This window comes from Acinonyx jubatus, chromosome B1 (genome assembly GCF_027475565.1).
Source record: "Acinonyx jubatus isolate Ajub_Pintada_27869175 chromosome B1, VMU_Ajub_asm_v1.0, whole genome shotgun sequence".
Classification (NCBI taxonomy): domain Eukaryota; kingdom Metazoa; phylum Chordata; class Mammalia; order Carnivora; family Felidae; genus Acinonyx; species Acinonyx jubatus.
Genome location: NC_069382.1, coordinates 112,491,414 through 112,509,142, shown reverse-complemented (window position 1 = coordinate 112,509,142; position 17,729 = coordinate 112,491,414). Strand labels below are relative to the sequence as shown.

Here is a 17,729-nt window from a genome sequence, read left to right as displayed (position 1 = left end):
TCATTTAACTGGATAGATGTTCTTGTTTATCAAGTCCTTTTTGCTGTGACTATGACTGTGATATGATTGAACTGAAGGCTGCTTCTGTTGTTATTATACCACTTGCTAACCCTAACCATGGGAAATACACAAGTTGCCGAACCTCTTTAAGCCCCAGTTTACCTTATCTACGAAATGGAATGGTCCTTCCAATTTCATAAGAACTGTTGAAGTGTATTAGGACTCCAGTTTGGAAAAGAACTGACACATTATTTAACAGGAATTTTTGTGGATGTCACCAAGTCCATAATAGTTACTAAGGAAGGCATGAGGGAAAGAGAATACAAAAAAGTCAATAGCATGAAATTTTTGTAAAATGATATTTTATTATTTTTGTATCTTGAAAGCTGGTTGTCTCAGCAAATAAGGCAGCATTCCTTGGACTCCTCTAACTAGATTACAAGAAAAGTTCTGGGGCCAGGCAGCCTTGGAATTCGACCTCTGGCTTCACAGCTTAACAGCTGAGTGATATTGCCCTCTCTAATTCCTTTTCTTCATTTGCAAAACAGGGTTGATGTCTGCTTTAACAAAGTTGTTGGATTGATCAGAAATAGTCTTGGAAAATGCAGAGTATGTGCCTAGTACATAGTAAGTGCTCAGTACATTGCGGCTCTTAATTTTGCTGCATTTGTTGCTTTTTTTTCTTTCTTTTTTTAAGGGTTTGTGTTCTTTCTGATAATTGTGGATAGAGACTGTTACTTCTGTAAGCACTCCTAGCTCTCAGGGATCTCATAGGAGAAATAAGACAAGTGCATTAATAATTTAGAAAGAAATAAGCTGGCCTTTATTAAGTGGCCTGTGGCTGTGTAGCCATGCTTACGACGGTCTCAGCTTATAGAGCCAGTCTGGGGTAAGAGTCATGCAGCTCTCAGGTCTGACATGGAATGCATGGGGGCAAGGGACAGACTGCTTGATCCTGAGTCCATCTCAGTGCTGGACAGTTCAGACACATAGCAGTAGGAAAGGAATACCAATCCCATTTGGAGTAGATTAATATAGTAAAAGAACATTGGACTCATCCTGTGGAAAGCATCTGATATGTGCCAGGCAATGAGCTAGTTGTGTTTTGTTTGTTTGTTTATTTATTTACTAAGTAAGCATTGAGTGCTAACTATGGGCCATGTGCTTAGGTTTGCAAAGACAAATAGGACATGAAGTTGTCCTCAAGATGTTGCTGACCTGATGTCCCTAGAATATGTCTGCAAGAAATGACTGCAGGAAACTTGAACATCAGGTTGGGTTGCTGTCTGTGGGTAGAAAGAATGAAAATATTGCTGTAACCTGAAATCACTTGAAGTGATGCTATAAAGTTCATCCATTCTATCCGTAATAAATTGTGACCTGCACCAAAGAGCTTCTTCATAAAATGGAAAATACTTCACAGAGAATTTAGTTTTCTCTTTTTTGCCTGTATTGTCTCCATTCAAACCTAACCATATCCACTTTGGTTTTAAATAGGAATGTCCTGGGGAGCCTGGGTAGTTCAGTCGGTTGAGCATCCGACTTCGGCTCAAGTCATATCTTGCAGTTCATGGGTTTGAGCCCCACGTGAAGCTCTGTGCTGACAGCTTAGAGCCTGGAGCCTGCTTCAGATTCTGTGTCTCCCTCTCTCTCTGCCCCTACCCCTTTTGTGCTCGCTCACCCTCCCTCCCTCCTTCTCTCTCTCTCTCTCTCTCTCTCAAAAGTAAATAAACATTAAAAAAAATTTTAAATAGGAATGTCCTTTCTACCTGTGTCTACACCATAAGATTTCCTTCATATTTTCCTGAAGTTTTATGAATTAATCAAGAAAAGAAAAGCTGAAGTAGAAAATGTTTACAAAAACAAAAACAAACAAAACTGTCAGGAATAACTATTTAGAGTATACAATTGTTGCCTTCTCACTAGACCAGAAATACTGGTATAGGCACTTTGGAGAGTCCAAAATCCTAGAAAATGTTCCAGTCATTTGAGTAAGAGAAAAAATTGAGCCTTTTTCAGACCAATGAGGCACTGTGGAGCTAAGGGAAATTTTGCAGAGCAAAAATGTGATCAGTAACACACTGGGAAAGATCTGTCTTCTTCCTCTCTGTTAGGTTTGTCCCCTCCTTGCACCTCCTGCATCTCTGGTTGAGAGGGAAAATAAACAAATGTTTTTAACACGCTCACTTTGATGTGATCATTTGACATGTGCACTTTGCTCTCCCGGAACATTGCCTGGAGAGTCTTGATTTAATAGCTGTTTTTGGCCAGTGTCTACACACACATGTTGTCTCTAGTGTGCTCATTCAGGATGAGGCAAGGCAGGGACCCACCTGCTCAGTGTCTTTTTGCGGGGATGGGGTTGTGGGAGAACAGAAGAGGGAGTGGCTGAAGGAGTTAATCAGAGGACTTAGGATAAGAGGAGGGTCAGCATATAGGCTGAAAATGCTTTTCTGGCCATGGTTTTTCCTGGTTGAATTTTAGTGTTTTTATAATGCATGTGGCTTTGGTTTACTTGAATATTTGAGGGCACTTTCCTCTCCAGGTTTGGTTCTGCTTGCAGTTTAAACAAAGTAATTATAATTGATCCTTGAACAACATGGGTCTAAACTATGTAGATCCACTTATACATGGAGTTTTTACAATGTTGTAAATGTATTTCCTCTTCTTTAAGATTTTCTTAACATTTTCTTTAGCTTGCTTTACTGTAAGAATATGGTATATAATACATAAAACATGCAAAAATATTTTTTTTAATTTTTTTTTTAACATTTATTTATTTTTGAGACAGAGAGAGAGCATGAACAGGGGAGGGTCAGAGAGAGAGGGAGACACAGAATCTGAAACAGGCTCCAGGCTCTGAGCTGTCAGCACAGAGCCCGACGCGGGGCTCGAACCCACGGACCGTGAGATCATGACCTGAGCCGAAGTCAGACGCTTAACCGACTGAGCCACCCAGGCGCCCCGCAAAAATATTTTTTAATTGATTGTTATTAGTAAGGCCTCTGGTCAACAGTAGGCTTAATAGTTAATTTTTGGGGAGCCATAAGTTGTATGTGGATTTGCAATGGTGTAGGGGGTCAGCACACCTAACCCCAAGTTGTTCAGGGGTTAAGTGTATAAGGAAAGCATTGTGGCTTATCTGCTCTATAACAAAAAATTCCCCATGACTGTCAAATCAAACATGAGTATAATAACTTTGAAAATGGGTTTCTAGAGAAAAGGTGTGAAATCACCTCTTATTTGTTCCTTCCCTGTCCCCTTCCCCCACACCTCTTCATGGTTAATCCTTTATTCCTTGGAAGTTGGCCCATTCTGGATGTCCTCCTCTTATCCGGGCTTCTGAGTTCAGATGCCTGAAAGGATTCTTCACTATGGCAGTTTTTATTTTATTTGACTTCCCATATATGGAGCCTTATATATTTAGTTTTTTCCCCCATGTATTCTCAGTGTGATTATAAAGTCCCTGAGCAGAAGAACACTGCCCTCATTTTCTTTATGTCTCTTTCCTTCAGCTTTGGTAGTATCTTGTGCCAGATGTACTTGAATTTTCTTCTCCAACTCCTTGAGGAGCAAAAAAACTTGAGTGATGCCTGCTGGAGAAAAAGGAGGGGAAGTGGATTGGGACCTAGTCATGTAGAAATCTGAGGAATCCTTTCTGTCCTAGTCAAAGGATGATCTAGGTCAGAGGTTAAGAGGGACAAAGTGAAGATCACTTGTGTCATTCCAGAGGGACTCTCAGAGGAGCTGGAACAAAAATGGGAGGTCCCTAAGCCAGCACCTCTGCTTGCCTCCACCTTGCAGGTGAGGTGTCCCATCGCTGGTCGTCACACCTCCCTTCAGCTGTTGCTTCGCAGGGTTGTCTTGTCTCCAACTAGTTTAATTTCATCACCAGCTGCATCTGGAATTTGAGATTTATTTTCTTAGTTTCTGTGTCATGATTCTCCACCAAATCTCCCCACTTCTCCAGCTTTGGTGATTTAGGCACAGGACCCAGCATATAGTTATACTCATGGCTACCATTTGTTACAGCAAAAGGATACAAAACAGAAACAGCAGAGGGAAAAGATGTGTGGGGCAAAGTCTGGCGGAAAACGGGGGCAAGCTTCCAGAGTCCTCTCCCAGTGGAGTCGCACAGGACACACACAGTTCCTCCAGGAATAAGTTGTGACGGCACATATGGAATGTTGACCAGGGATGCTCATTGGAGACCCAGGGCCCTTGGTCTTTATTGGGGCTGTTCACATAGGCACCCTCTGCCTGGCACATACCAAAGTTCCTGACCCCCAGAAAGAAAGCAGGTGTGCAGCAAAAACCACAATGCATAAGCAGTTTAGGCACACAGAACCATTCTTCTCCAGGAAGGATGGGAACCCTCCAAATCTAAGTTTCCAGGTGCCAGCCAAGGGCATTTCTAAAGATAACAGTCCCAGGCCTGCTGTGTTGCCTTTTCTGCACTGTGTCTAAATTTGCTCTTGCTTTTTTTGCTCTGAATTTATTAGATGTTCAAATTTGTGTCACGTGATTTGAGGTGTTGGCAAGATGAGCCTGGGTCTGCTGTTATTTAGAGAGAAACCCTCCTCTGGATTGATGGGGGTTTTGCTTTCCGGACGTTGTTTTGCTTTGGCCGTGCTGCCTGCTTGCAGCTTGTGTTTCTGCCAATAGGGCAAGTTCACCGCTTGCCTCTGTCCTTTTATCAAGGTAATTCTCGTTACCACCACTACCCAGCTATGGTTGTTAGACCTTCCTGTCCTGGCAGCATTTTCTTTTCTTGGTTCCCAGGCATGCTCTGGGACAGGGCAGTACTGATGCTGCCTGCCTACAGGTCCCACAGGCTCAGACTTGCAGCCCCTTTATGAAGCTTTCCCAGGAAGAGAACATAGGTGCTATTGTAATTAACTTCCATTTAAAACCTGTCTTATAATTTTTATAAGTGTTCTTAGGAAATCTTGGCTCAGGGATTTGAACCTCTTTGCCTTTGAGTTTTGCTTTTCTGTTACTTTTCCTCTCTGGTTTTCAGCTTTGAATTTTTAGTTGCCTAGTTTAAAAAAATCTCACATCATGATGGTAGTTTAGAACTGTTTCTTCCTGTCATCTCTGGGCAGGTTCATTTCAGCTAACCTGTCCCTCCCCTACTCACTGTTGGCCTACAGAAGTTCTAAAGTAGTGGCCCTGCAGGGGTCTTCTCAGACCCTGAGGGGCATGTCAGTTGTGCTGGTGTCCTGTATCATTTATATTTGTCTTATAGGCCATGGTCCTCTTACTTATGGCTTGAACTGAGTACAATGCCTACCTGTAATGTGACCCAATGACCTATTTTTAGCCACACTACCTACTCCACAGTCCTTGCCAAAGCTGTTGGCAAATTATGATGGAATTGGGATTGACTCGTCACTGAATATAGCTGAACGAACCTGGCTCCAGGTGAACTTTGACCAGCTTCACTAAATGTGCCCCTCGGGACTTAGCCAAGGTGGGATGGGGCAGGGAGGGAAATTGCCCTCCTAAGTTGGCTGACCACCAAAGACCTACTTTCATGGGAACCATGTCACTAAATAGCCCTTGGAAACTTTTTGCTACAGTTATTCAAGTCTTCCTGTTACTGAGCTAAGGACGCAGAAGAGATGAGCTAAGTGGTCAAGCTACACAGGATATGCTCCAATTTTAAGGAAAAAAGATGGTGGATGGGGAGTAAGCGCTCAGTGAGTGGGCTCTTGAGCACATGGAATACGGCTAGTGCAACTAAGGAACTGAATTTTGAACTTTAGTCCATTTCAGTTAAATACCATATGTGGCTAGTGGCTCCCTGTTGGACAGTACTGTTCAGGGAAGTGATTGGAGTGTGGCCTTCAGAGCCTTGATTCAGATCCCAGCTCTGCTGCCTACCTGTTGTGTGACAGTGCACATACTTCTTATAAGGTGGTTTTGAGAATTTGTCCATCCACATAAAGGCTTTAGAGCAGTGCCTGGCAAGAGGTATGTGTTTAGTTGATACTGGCTTATTATTCCGTTTACTTGGTATTTTGAATGGAATGGTGGCAGAGTTCGTATGGAATATGAAACTCTACTATTTTTATTCTTTTATGTTTTCTTTCTTTTTTTTGCTCTAGGTTGCTGCAGCAACTGGCCACACGGTAATGTTGGTGGACCAGACAGAGGACATACTAGCAAAATCTAGAAAGGGGATTGAGGAAAGCCTTAGGAAAGTGGCCAAGAAGAAGTTTGCAGAAAACCCCAAGGTAATTTTTGTTTTATATGATTTCAAGACCATTCCTCTGACCATATCACATTTGGTGGCCTTTGCTTCTTTTTCGATTTGTTGTGTAAAGCTCATTTTCCCATAACTTTAGACCAGTGTAAGTAACATCATCACTGTACATACTAACTGTAAGAACTGATTACAAAACAGGAGAAGTAGATAACCATATTGTTGGGTTTTGAGGTGGGGGAGAAGGTTTCTGCAGGTAGTGAACTCATGCTGTCCATTGAGAATTTGGGCTTAAGGAACACCTGTTTTGTTATACTGATGGAAGAGAGTGAAACAGGAAGGTAATTTTTGTACTTGTAAGTTTAAAAGAAAATGATATAATAAACATTGTATTCAGATAGAAAATTTTGATTGCTTAAACAATGTCTTATGCCCTTTTATAATGTCTTACCAGAGAGGAAAATACAGAATGTTCTCACTTCCCAGCAGCAGAGGGGGTGAAAGAATCTGAGGAACCCTAGAAGGCTGGAAACTGGTTCACTGACTCGTTTTCTTTGGACCTTCACATTTAATTAGAAATACTGTGGAAGTCACCAAGTGAATTTTTGTTTACGCTTGTCACCTTGTTAAAGTTGCTTAAGATTGGTTCCCTTGGGGCTTGGATGGAATTTCACTTTCATACACAGGCAGAGAAGAGTGCAGGTAGGGATTTTGTTCTGTTTGTCACCTCAGGTGTCTATAGTGTATGTCTAGTTGCCTTTTCAAAAAAATTGTTTATTTATTTATAAAAAAAAAATTTTTTTTTTAAACGTTTATTCATTACTGAGAGATAGAGACAGAGCCTGAGCAGGGGAGGGGCAGAGATGAGGGGAGACACAGAATCCGAAGCAGGCTCCAGGCTCTGAGCTGTCAGCACAGAGCCCGACAAGGGGCTCGAACTCACAAACTGTGAGATCATGACCTGAGCCGAAGTCAGACGCTTAACCAACTGAGCCACCCAGGCACCCCTCAAAAATTTTTTTTAAAGTTTATTTATTTTGAGAGAGAGAGAGTGAGCATGAGCAGGGAAGGGGCAGAGAGAGAGGGAGAGAGAAAAGTCCTGATCAGGGTCCACGCTGCCAGCACAGAGCCCAACATCAGACTCATGAACTGTGAGATCATGACCTGAGGAGAAATCAAGAGTCAGATGTTCAACTAAGTGAGCCACTCCAGCACCCCACCTTTTGAAATTCTTTATTATAAAAGAATATATATGCTATTTTAGCTATTTTTTATTATATTTTATTATTTTATTATTATATTTTTTATTGTATTTTATTATTATAATAGAAAAATATGCCATTTTAGCTATTTTTAAGGGTAGAATTTGGTGACTTTAATTACATTCACACTATTGTGCAGCCATCACAGCTCTTTACAAAACTTTCATCTTTCCAAAGAGAAACTCTATACCCATTAAGCAATAACTCCTCATTCCCTCCTTCTCCCATCTCCCAGTGATCACTAATTTGCTTTCTGTCTCTCTGAATTTGCCTGTTCTAGGGACCTCCGGTAAGTGGAATCATATGCTTTTTGTCCTTTTTTGACTTGATTTATTTCATCTGTCTTCAAGATTCATCCAGGTTGTAGCATGTGTCTGACCTCCACTCTTTATCATGCTTGAATAATACTCCATTGTATGTCTATATACCACATATTGTTTATCCATTCCTGTCAGTGACCCTTGGGTTGTTCTCACCTTTGGACCATTGTGATGAATAATGCTGCAGTGAACATTGATATACTGTCTGTTCAGGTCCTTCTTTAATTCATTCACATATGTACCAGAAGTAGAATATCTGGGTCATATGACAGTCCTGTGTTTGGCTTTTTAAGGAACCACCAAACTGTTTTCCACGGTGGCTAAACCATTTTACATTCCTACAAGCAGTGTATGAAGGTTCCAGTTTCTCCACATCCTGGCCAACACTTGCTTTTTATTTTTTTCATAATAGCCATCATGGGAGGTGTGAAGTGGTATCTCACTGTGGTTTTGGTTTGCATTTTCTTTTTCTTTTTCTTTTTTAAGTTTATGTATTTGAGAGAAAGAGAGAGAGAGAGAGCATGAGCAGTGGAGGAACAGAGGGAGAGAAAGAGAGAATCCCAAGTAAGCTCCATACTGTCAGTACAGAGCCCAATGCAGGGCTTGAATTCATGAACCGCAAGACTATGACCTGAGCCGAGATCAGAGTCAGATGCTTAACTGACTCAGATACCCAGATGCCCCGCTTTGCATTTTCTTAATATGTAGTCACCTTTTAAAAATCAGAGGGGCAGGAGTGGAGATAATTTTTACTTTCTCCCTGAAGAAATCCAAGCAATAAGTATCACAGGCAGATTAACAACTGGCATCTGTCCCCCAAATTCTTTTTTTTTTTTTAAGTTTATTTATCTATTTTGAGAGAGAGAGAGTGAGTGAGCAGGGGAGGGGCAGAGAGAGAGGGAGAGAGAGAATCCAAAGCAGACTCTGCGCTGTCAGTGTGGAGCCCAGTGAGGGGCTGGAACTCACTAACCGTGAGATCATGACTGGAGCTGAAACCGAGTCAGATGCTTAACTGACTGAGCCACCCAGGCACCCCTGTCCCCCATATTCTTAATGATAGGGGGACCTGGGATAGGGCATATTGTGATGAGGGTGATGAGGGTCCAGATGGGGCCAGGGGCAGGGGGGTGTTGCTAAGAGCCCTGGAAGTTGGAGTCAAGGACAGAGTGAGTCTGAACCCAGGTCATCTGCATTTTTCATTTGTTTATTCTGTACACATCTGCTGCTTGTCTCCTTTGAGCAGAGGCTCTGGGCCCTGCTTGAAGGATTAAAAAAAAAAAAAAAAAAAAAGTGGGTGGTGTGCTCCAGATGCACAGCTCCAGATGAGTGACTCCTTGGGAGTCTGGTGTCTTGGTGTTTCTCATCTGTGCCTGGGATGTGCTTGGAGGAGGGACGAGTCAGCTTCAGCTTGCCTCCTTGACACACTGCATGCACTTTGTTCTGCACAGACCAGCACATCAGCCACTTGCTACAGGCGGCTGTGGAGAGCTCAACATGGGGCTGGTCCACGTTGAGTCACATGCTGCATGTGAAGACAGACACCAGATTTCAAAGACTTAATAGGAAGGACGAATGTAAAATGTCACACTGCTTTTTTTTTTTTTTTTTTTTTTTTTTTTAAGTTTATGTATTTTGAGAGAGAGCAGGGGAGGGGCAGAGAGAGAGGCAGACAGAGAGAATCTCAAGCAAGCTCCGCACCAGCAGCGTAGAGCCCGATGTGGAGCCATCAGGCGATGGCTTGATGCGGGGCTCAAACTCATGAACCGTGAGATCATGACCTGAGCCTAAGTCAAGAGTCAGACACTTAACCAACTGAGCCACCCAGGCGCCCCAAACATCTCATTGCTTTTTATATTGATTACATGTTCAAATGATAGTATCTTAGATGGATTGGGTTAGATAAAACTAATTTTACCTGTTCAGTTTTTAAAATGCAGCCAATAGAAAATTTAAAATCACTTTTTATCTCACATTATATTTCTGTGGAAGAGCTCTGATAGTTGTTTTGTTCCATGATGGTTTTGGATGGCTTTGCTGATTATGACCACGTTGCTGAATATGTTCCCAGGCTGACAATGCCCCATGGACAAATTACATCCCGAAATAAAATGGCACTTGTTAGAGGTGCTGTCTTCTTCCTTTTTTTTTTTTTTTTTTTTTTTACAAAGGATTTCTCTGTATTATTTCTCAGGTATGCATGAGTCTACATTTAGCTCAGGAAATTTCTCACTTAAAAATGTCATGGGGGAGAGAAAAACAATATAAGCAGACCATTTAAAACTAAGAGATAAAACAGCCAAATGAAATGTGTAAACTTTGACTACATCTTGAGAGACAACTGGGGAAGTTCGAGAATGCACTATTTTCCGGCTATTTCAATGAGACTATGCTATGTAAACAAATGTTCTTATTTTTGGAAGATGCATGTGTACTTATTCTGGTGAAGTGACATGATGTTAGCAATTTACTTTCTAAAGATTTAGCAAGAAAACAAGGGTGTGTAAAGAAAGATAAAACAAATGAGCAAATGTGGCAAAATTTTAACAATTATTAAATCTAGGTTGATCTACATTACAGTTGCTACTATTACACTAGTCTTTCAACATTTTTACATTTGATAGTTTCCAAATAAAAAGCTCCCAGAGCTCACTCATTCATATGGTCTTTTCTTTGTCCCCCATCTCCACCAGTAGAAATCCATCCATCCTATAAAGGATATGCCCACACCCAACTTTACCCACAATACTTTCCTAGATTCTTTAACTCCTGTGCCTACACATGACTTCTGACTAGATTATGAGCCTCTAGAAAGCAGGTACTATGTTTTATTCATTTTCTCATTTTTTTGTCTTCTCACAGATCTAGCAATTTGATTGAAATCACATCATCTATCACAATCCAAGCTTTATGTGGGCCAGAGGTCTCAAGTGCTGGCTAGTCTACTAGCTATATCACAATCCCTGGGGCATCTTTTTCTAAAAAACAGTTTTCCAGGTACCACCTCAGACCTATTGAATCTGAATCTCTGGAGATGGGCCTAGGAGTCTATGTTTTGTTCTGCTCTTGGGGAGTGGAGAGAGGCTGATACTAATTACTGAATATATTTAGAGGTGCTGTCTTCTGCCCTGACGTATGTCTGTGGAAATCTGGAGTCACAGATGAGACAAAGGTGGGACTGCAAGCTTTCCGCAAGCGGAGGCTGTGTCTGGCATGTTTTTGCAACACCAGTTGCTGGTTTGTGATGGGCAATTATTACTTGAAGAAGGATTGCTAAGTTTGGCTTTCTTACCCTCTCTTGCCCTCACTCAGCTCTTCTCTGCCTTCTTTTAAAAAAAATTTTTTTTTAATGTTTAATTTTGAGAGAGATGCACACAGAGTGCCAGCAGGAGAGGGACAGAGAGAGAGGGAGACACAGAATCTGAAGCAGGCTCCAGGCTCCGAGCTGTCAGCACAGAGCCTGATGGGGAGCTTGAACTCACAAACCGTGAGATCATGACCTGAGCCAAAGTCAGATACTTAATCGACAGAGCCACCCAGGCGCCCTGTTTGCCTTCTCTTAGAGATGAATAGTCAGGGGCACCTGGGTGGCTCAGTCGGTTAAGCATCTGACTTCGGCTCAGGTCATGATCTCACGGTTTGTGAGTTGACCCCTGCATTGGGTGATCACGAGCCCGACTTCTCTCTGTCTCTCTTTCTCTCTCTCTCCCCGTCTCTGTCTCTGTCTTTGTCTCTCTCTCTCTGCCCCTCCTGGGATAGTCTGTCTCTCTGCCCCTCTTTCACCTGTGCCTTTCTCTCTTCATGGTGGGGAAAAAAAAAAAAAAAAGAATAGTCAGCATCACCTCTCAGACTAATGAATGTTGCTGAGCTAAGCTGTTACTCCTTTCCAGGCTCCCTGGAAGCCTGTTCCTGGAACAGTGCATGGCAGTCTGCTCACTCACTGAACAGGTAGAGAGCAGGCCGATGCAGGTGCTGCAGGTGGACCATTTAGTAACTGGAGCAGAGCTGACAAAGAGTGAAGGATTATGACCTGTACACGACAGTGATAGCTGACCAGCAGTTGGGACGTTCCCAGGCTGACTGTTGCCCTGGTGTCTAGAAGCATACTGAGATGCCATCGTCCCTAAACGGAAAAGTAGGGAGTTTTATTTCTTAGAATTCAGGACACATTCCAGTTGCCTCTGGGGCCTGTTTGCCTGTCCTCACCCTCCTCTCTCCTGCCTCAGCAAATCACAGCATTTTCTGGTGAGTCTGGTGAATACTCTCTTCTCCTTTCTTCCACTGTGTCAGGCGGGTGATGAATTTGTGGAGAAGACCCTGAACAGCATATCAACTAGCACGGATGCAGCATCTGTGGTCCACAGCACAGACCTGGTGGTGGAGGCCATCGTGGAAAACCTGAAGGTGAAGAACGAGCTCTTCAAGAGGCTGGACAAGTTTGCCTCTGAGTATGTGACCCTTGGGCATTCTTGTTGGTTTAAGGGCTCCCTTCCCTGGCTTGGGCTTTTCTCCCAGGAGGGAGTCTTTTGACACCAAGCCCACTTCTCTTTTTAATATCACATAGCTGTTTCTAGAAGACCTGACACTGTTTCCCCTGTTCTCCATCCTCCCTGTCTGCTTCCCAAGGCTTGAGCTGCCTCCGTCTGATCCTTGTCCCAAAATGAGGGTGGAATTTCCCACAGGAAAGTGGAGGGTCCATTCAGAGACAGTCCTCTGCCTGGGCCCTCCCAGGCCAGAGGACAAAGAGCTTGGGCATGTCCTCAGATGTCTGCTGAGGAAACTCACAGTAGTTTCATGACAAAATTACTTTTTTTGAGGACAACCTTCAGAATGGTGTAGTGTTTTGTTTTGTTTTTTTTTTAATGTTTATGTTTGAGGGATACAACATGAACAGGGGAGGAGCAGAGAGATAGGGAGACACAGAATCAGAAGCAGGCTCCAGGCTCTGAGCTGGCAGCACAGAGCCCGACGTGGGGCTCAAACCCACAAACTGCGAGATCATGACTTGAGCCGAAGTCGGACGCTTAACCAACTGAGCCACCGAGGTGCCCCAGAATGGTGTAGTTGAAGGGAATGCCTCTCTGTCTACACAAAGTTCCCTGGTCTCTCCTGTTTTGAGCTTTATCTGGATTAAGTCAAAACACTTGGGAGCATTACAGGAGCATTAAGTTCTTCCCAGACTTCCTGGCAAAGGGTGGGAGAGGTGAGTCAGCCCCACGTAGGTGAGGCATACGGACGCCTGGGGCTCAGAACTGGCGGTCTGAACGAGTGTCAGCAAGCTTTTGCGCGTGTGCAGCTCTCGTTCTCAGAATTTGGGACCTTCAGTTGTATTTGACTTTTGGCTTTTGGCAGTTGTGACACCTGGCTGATTTATTCACACTCTCCTTGGGGCTTGCTTAGCCACACTTCACCTTTCCTGGTTAGAACTGAAAGTCAGAATAAGATTATGTGACAAAAGCAATTCTTAGGCTGCCAGCGAGCAGCAGTTACAGAGAAACGCTGGCATCCCAGCCTGCTGGAACGTGAGCCCTCTTAGCTGTATGGCCTGGTATCCGGAGAAGCCCTGCTTTTGACAAAGAGGAGACACCTGTCTTTCTGTCACCTTTGTATCACTCTGCTGATCAGTGTGCTCTTTCTCTTCACATTGACATTTAGGGTCTGCAAAAACAGAAAATTCTTTGGTCCAGGTATTGGCTCCCAAGTGAGCAGGGAGCCCTCTAAGGTAATAAACCACCTCCCACCCCAGGAAAGGTGTAGTCTAGAAGTTCGGCCTTTATTTAAATGATGGTCATTCTTTCGTGACAGTGACGGGTCTGACTGCCCTCTCATGTCAGTGTGAGTAATGGAAGGACTGTTAGGGGAAAGGTAGGTGGCCTGGGGCCGTGTCTCCCCCCCGCCCCCTTTCCTCTCTGACCTTGGACGGTCATGAAGTCTTTCTGGCCCTCAGTTTTTATCATCTGTAATTGGAATGGGGGGTTAGGGGTAAATAGTTTCCAAGACCTTCCCAGTTCTAACCCTCTTAAGACTAGTTTCCCTAGTAATCTGCAAAATAGGGGTCATGGTACCTATTGCACAGGGTTGTTGAGGATACTAATCAATTGGACTCACATCTCCTGAGTGCCCGCTGTGTGTCAGGCACTGTACTAGGCTCTCTCACTTAGGTTGATGTAAAACATGTGGCATGCGACAGGGCACACCGGAGTAGGCACGCCATGGATGTGACTCTGCTTCTGGACACCAGCTGTCCTTCTCTACACTCTTGTTTTCATTTTAGACCACCTTTATTGAATACCTCCTAAGTTTTGTTTTTGTTTTTTTAGGCAGCTTGATTGAGATATACTTTCCTGTTAAGTTTTAGTTAATCCTGTAGCAGGAGTTTAGAATATGTTCTAGCATCAGAGTTCCAGGTGGAAGCCCTGATGCACCCTGGAAAAGAACACCACTTCCCTAACTGCAGTACAAAAAGTACCGATGAAAAGTTTGGCCAGAGCCCATGGTTGGTCCCAGCTGAGTCCTGTCTTTCCACTTCCAACAAAGTATGAACTCTCCAGTCCACCTCAGCGCCCCCCACCCCCTCTTGCATTCTCCGTACTAAGGCTTGGAGGCGTTGCTAATGATCATCATGTTTGCTACTGATTTTCTGTTAAGTACATTTAAGAGAAAAGTAGTTTTTTGGGTACCTGAGTGTTAGGGAAAAACCAAAGACTGTCCAAGAGTCAAGTGTTTCAGGGAAAATGGTGAGGGTGTACTTTTTTGTGGAAGATAAGGCGACCCTGTATGTTTAATCTGTCCACACACAGTATTTGTGTGGAAGGAGGGCAGTGTGAGAGCTGATAGGAGCAGAGCTGGCCCAGCCCTACTGGGAGAGGTGTGTGAGGAAGAGGTGTCTTCCCCTTGTGGTCAAATACATGCTGGGAGAGCCTTGGATGGGAGACACTCGGGACTGGGCTCCTTTAATGAAATGTGCCCTCCAGCATGCCTTCATTTCTCCCTTTTGCAGACAAGTTGCCCTTCAAGCCGTGCTATAAACAGGTTCCGCATTAGGAGGCTAACAGCCCCTGCTAGCACAGCCTTGGATTGCGGTGGCCCTGCTGCTGTGGTTCCTGGTGTGCAGCCTAACAGTGCTGCAGTGCGGCCACACTCCTGTTTCTTCTCCTGTCCCCTCCTCTCCCAGTCACCTCTGATTTCAAGCAGATTTAGTTTGCCTTTTGGGTAGGCTACACTGCCCACCCCTCCCCCCCACCCCCACCCCAGTCTGGTCAGTAAGGGACCCCTCTCCTTCATGCACTGACCAGGCCATTATGGTTCTAAATAGTATTAGGCGGTTCTATGTATGTTTACCCACAAGGTGGTGCTGTAGGAAAGCCTAGAAGTCTTTGAAGATTTGCCTGTAATACCTTTGGCACCCCACTTTACTGTGGTCTTTAAAAACTGAATTTGGTTTAAATAAATATGGATTCTTAAAAATTAATATTATACAACACGCAAAAAATATGGTACTGCGGTTTGAGGAGATTTTATAAGCACAATACTTAGAACTATGTTTACGATGTACAGGTCTTCCTTCCCCAGACCTACCCGTGTAACTTTAAAACATTTTTTGGACCATGTTGGTTTTCTTCTGTTTGCATTTTAATTCCCTTTAAGTGGAAAATTAAAACTTTTAACTTGAGGGGAAAAGATCTTAGTTAAAGTTTCTCATCTGTTTCATCTGATGTTTCTCATTGAGGATTCAGGTGTTTCTTTACAATTTTTTTGTTTATTTTGAGAGTCTGTGATGCATCCTTTCTTTCATTAGTCTGTGCTCATTTAGGTTTCATTTTGTGACTGAGGTTAAGTAGTAGCCTCCTTTTTTCCTACGTATCATGAAAATTAACTAGTGAAAGTAGAGAAATGTTTCTCCCTAAAATTAATGAAAGATTGGTAAAGACTAGATATACCTTTGGAACAGGTAGCTTTTAAATTACCTAATTTAAAATTTCAGAATTTGAATGAAACTGGTCACTTGATTTCAGCTTCCTGGATAAAGATCTCTTCTCCCTGACTTCCTCCAGGGATCAGGACGATAGATCGGGGCAGCAGGCAGTCGCCTTGTGCAGTTGCACCCAGAGCAGTCCTCTTTGTTTCCAGAGATGGGACTCATTCCGACACTCCGCCATCTTTCTCTCCACAGACACACAATCTTTGCCAGCAACACTTCCTCTCTGCACATCACAGACATAGCCAATGCCACCACAAGACAGGACCGATTCGCCGGGCTCCATTTCTTCAACCCAGTGCCCATGATGAAGCTTGTGGAGGTCAGTGGGCTCACGCATGTCTGCTGGCTCTGCTGGCTCTCCCAGCCCTGCTCTCTGCCCCATACCCTGGCTGCTACCGGGGATTGCTCTGGGTGGATATGAACGGGAGGGCGGAAGATGGTCTTTGTGCTTGAGTTTCTCTGGCCGCAGTCTGTCCTTCCAGAGCCAGAAGAGGAAAGAGCACCTAATATCTAGGAAGGCTGTTGTGCTTTGTTCCTTTGCAGCCCAGTGTTCTGACCAGTGATGGCCAGAAGGGCTGCTAGCTTTGTGAAGTGTCATGTACTTACTTGCGCCGTATTTGATGGGTAGTGCAGAGAGAGGCATCTGGCTGGGAAGACAGCACCAAAGACCACTGGCTTGATGAGACCACAGAGAGCAGAGCCACATGTGTTTATACTGTCTCAGTGGGGTCAGTTTGCTCCAGGCTGTAAATGGAATTTTATTAGTCTGGTTTTACACAGGAGCTGCTGTACCACCTTGTCCACTATTCCTGAGGTGAATTCTGGCCCAGGTAACAGGGCCTTGGTATTGTCCTCAGATGAGGCACACCTCCCATGTGTTTTGATCACAGCTATTAAAGCAGCTCCCCGGTAGCCTGAACCTCCTGACCACAGACCCTTGAGATGGAGGGGAGTGGGCCCTCAGTGATCCTGTTTGGGCTGCTTCTGCTTGTTTGCCTGGAGACTTGGGTACCTGGAGACAAGTCACAATAGACACTTTGCACCTGAAATGTGGCAGCTTGCCTTTTACAGGGGGCTAATTACAGGGTCTGAGGAGCAGCGCTATTAAGCATTTGTTCTGAGGCTGAAGAGTTATTGTCCGTGAGAAGTGTGGGGGATGTGGAGCCAGGCAGACCTGGGTGGGGGGAGGTTTCCGGGGCTCCCTGGGAGAGTCTCAGGGTCTGCTTTCTCCTCCCAGCGCTTTCCCTCCTTCATCCTGCATGCCCCCACCCCCACCCCTCATAAGCTTTTGCCTCTAGTTGAGTGATGACTATAGATTTCCTTGTGGTTAGACAGCTCTTGACCCATCTGCGATAGGAATTTATCCGTTCCGCTAACGTTGCTTCTCAGCTTCTTCCAGTGTACTCCCACTTTGGCTGTTTTTGAAGAAGTTAAGGATTGGAGGGGAGGGGGGAATGAAAGAAACTTCGTTTATCCTTATGCAGAAAAGAGCAAAGAGACAGAATGGGTTTTCAACATTTCAGTGCTTAGGATCTAATTACTGTCTTTAGTTACTGTATCAGTACATGTGTTTTGGAGATAAAGACACATTTTATAGATTTACTTCAAACAGTAATAATGCTGTTTTCAACTGCATTTATCTAATAATGTCCATCTATGTATTTGGAAATGTAGCACGTTGGTTGTTAACAGCCAATGCTTAGCAAATGTTACCGTTTTCTAGAAAATGTTTTCTAAAAGTGCTCTTTATTCATTTTTTTATTCTTGGGTGTTTGCATATGTGCTGCTGATGGTGAGCATGAAAATGAATCATATCCTGAGTTGAGCAGCTCTTCGTTACTTGGGACCGGACTCATATATGTGTGTATATATTTTTTCCAGTCTATATTGGAACTATAAGCAGAATATCTATAGCACATTGCTGTTTGTTGAATGGGTGGTTAAATATGCATCCTCCTTTT

At 43.8% G+C, this 17,729-nt stretch overlaps 1 protein-coding gene across 1 annotated transcript in view; it reads left to right on the top strand.

Annotated features, from left to right (window-relative positions):
* HADH (hydroxyacyl-CoA dehydrogenase) overlaps positions 1 to 17,729 on the top strand; it is a 50,626-nt gene that overhangs the window by 19,594 nt on the left and 13,303 nt on the right. Inside the window, exons 2-4 of the mRNA XM_053217077.1 lie at positions 6,111 to 6,239; positions 12,078 to 12,235; positions 15,961 to 16,087. Of these exons, the coding sequence (XP_053073052.1) occupies positions 6,111 to 6,239; positions 12,078 to 12,235; positions 15,961 to 16,087 (414 nt within the window). The remainder of the gene's footprint in view (positions 1 to 6,110; positions 6,240 to 12,077; positions 12,236 to 15,960; positions 16,088 to 17,729) is intronic.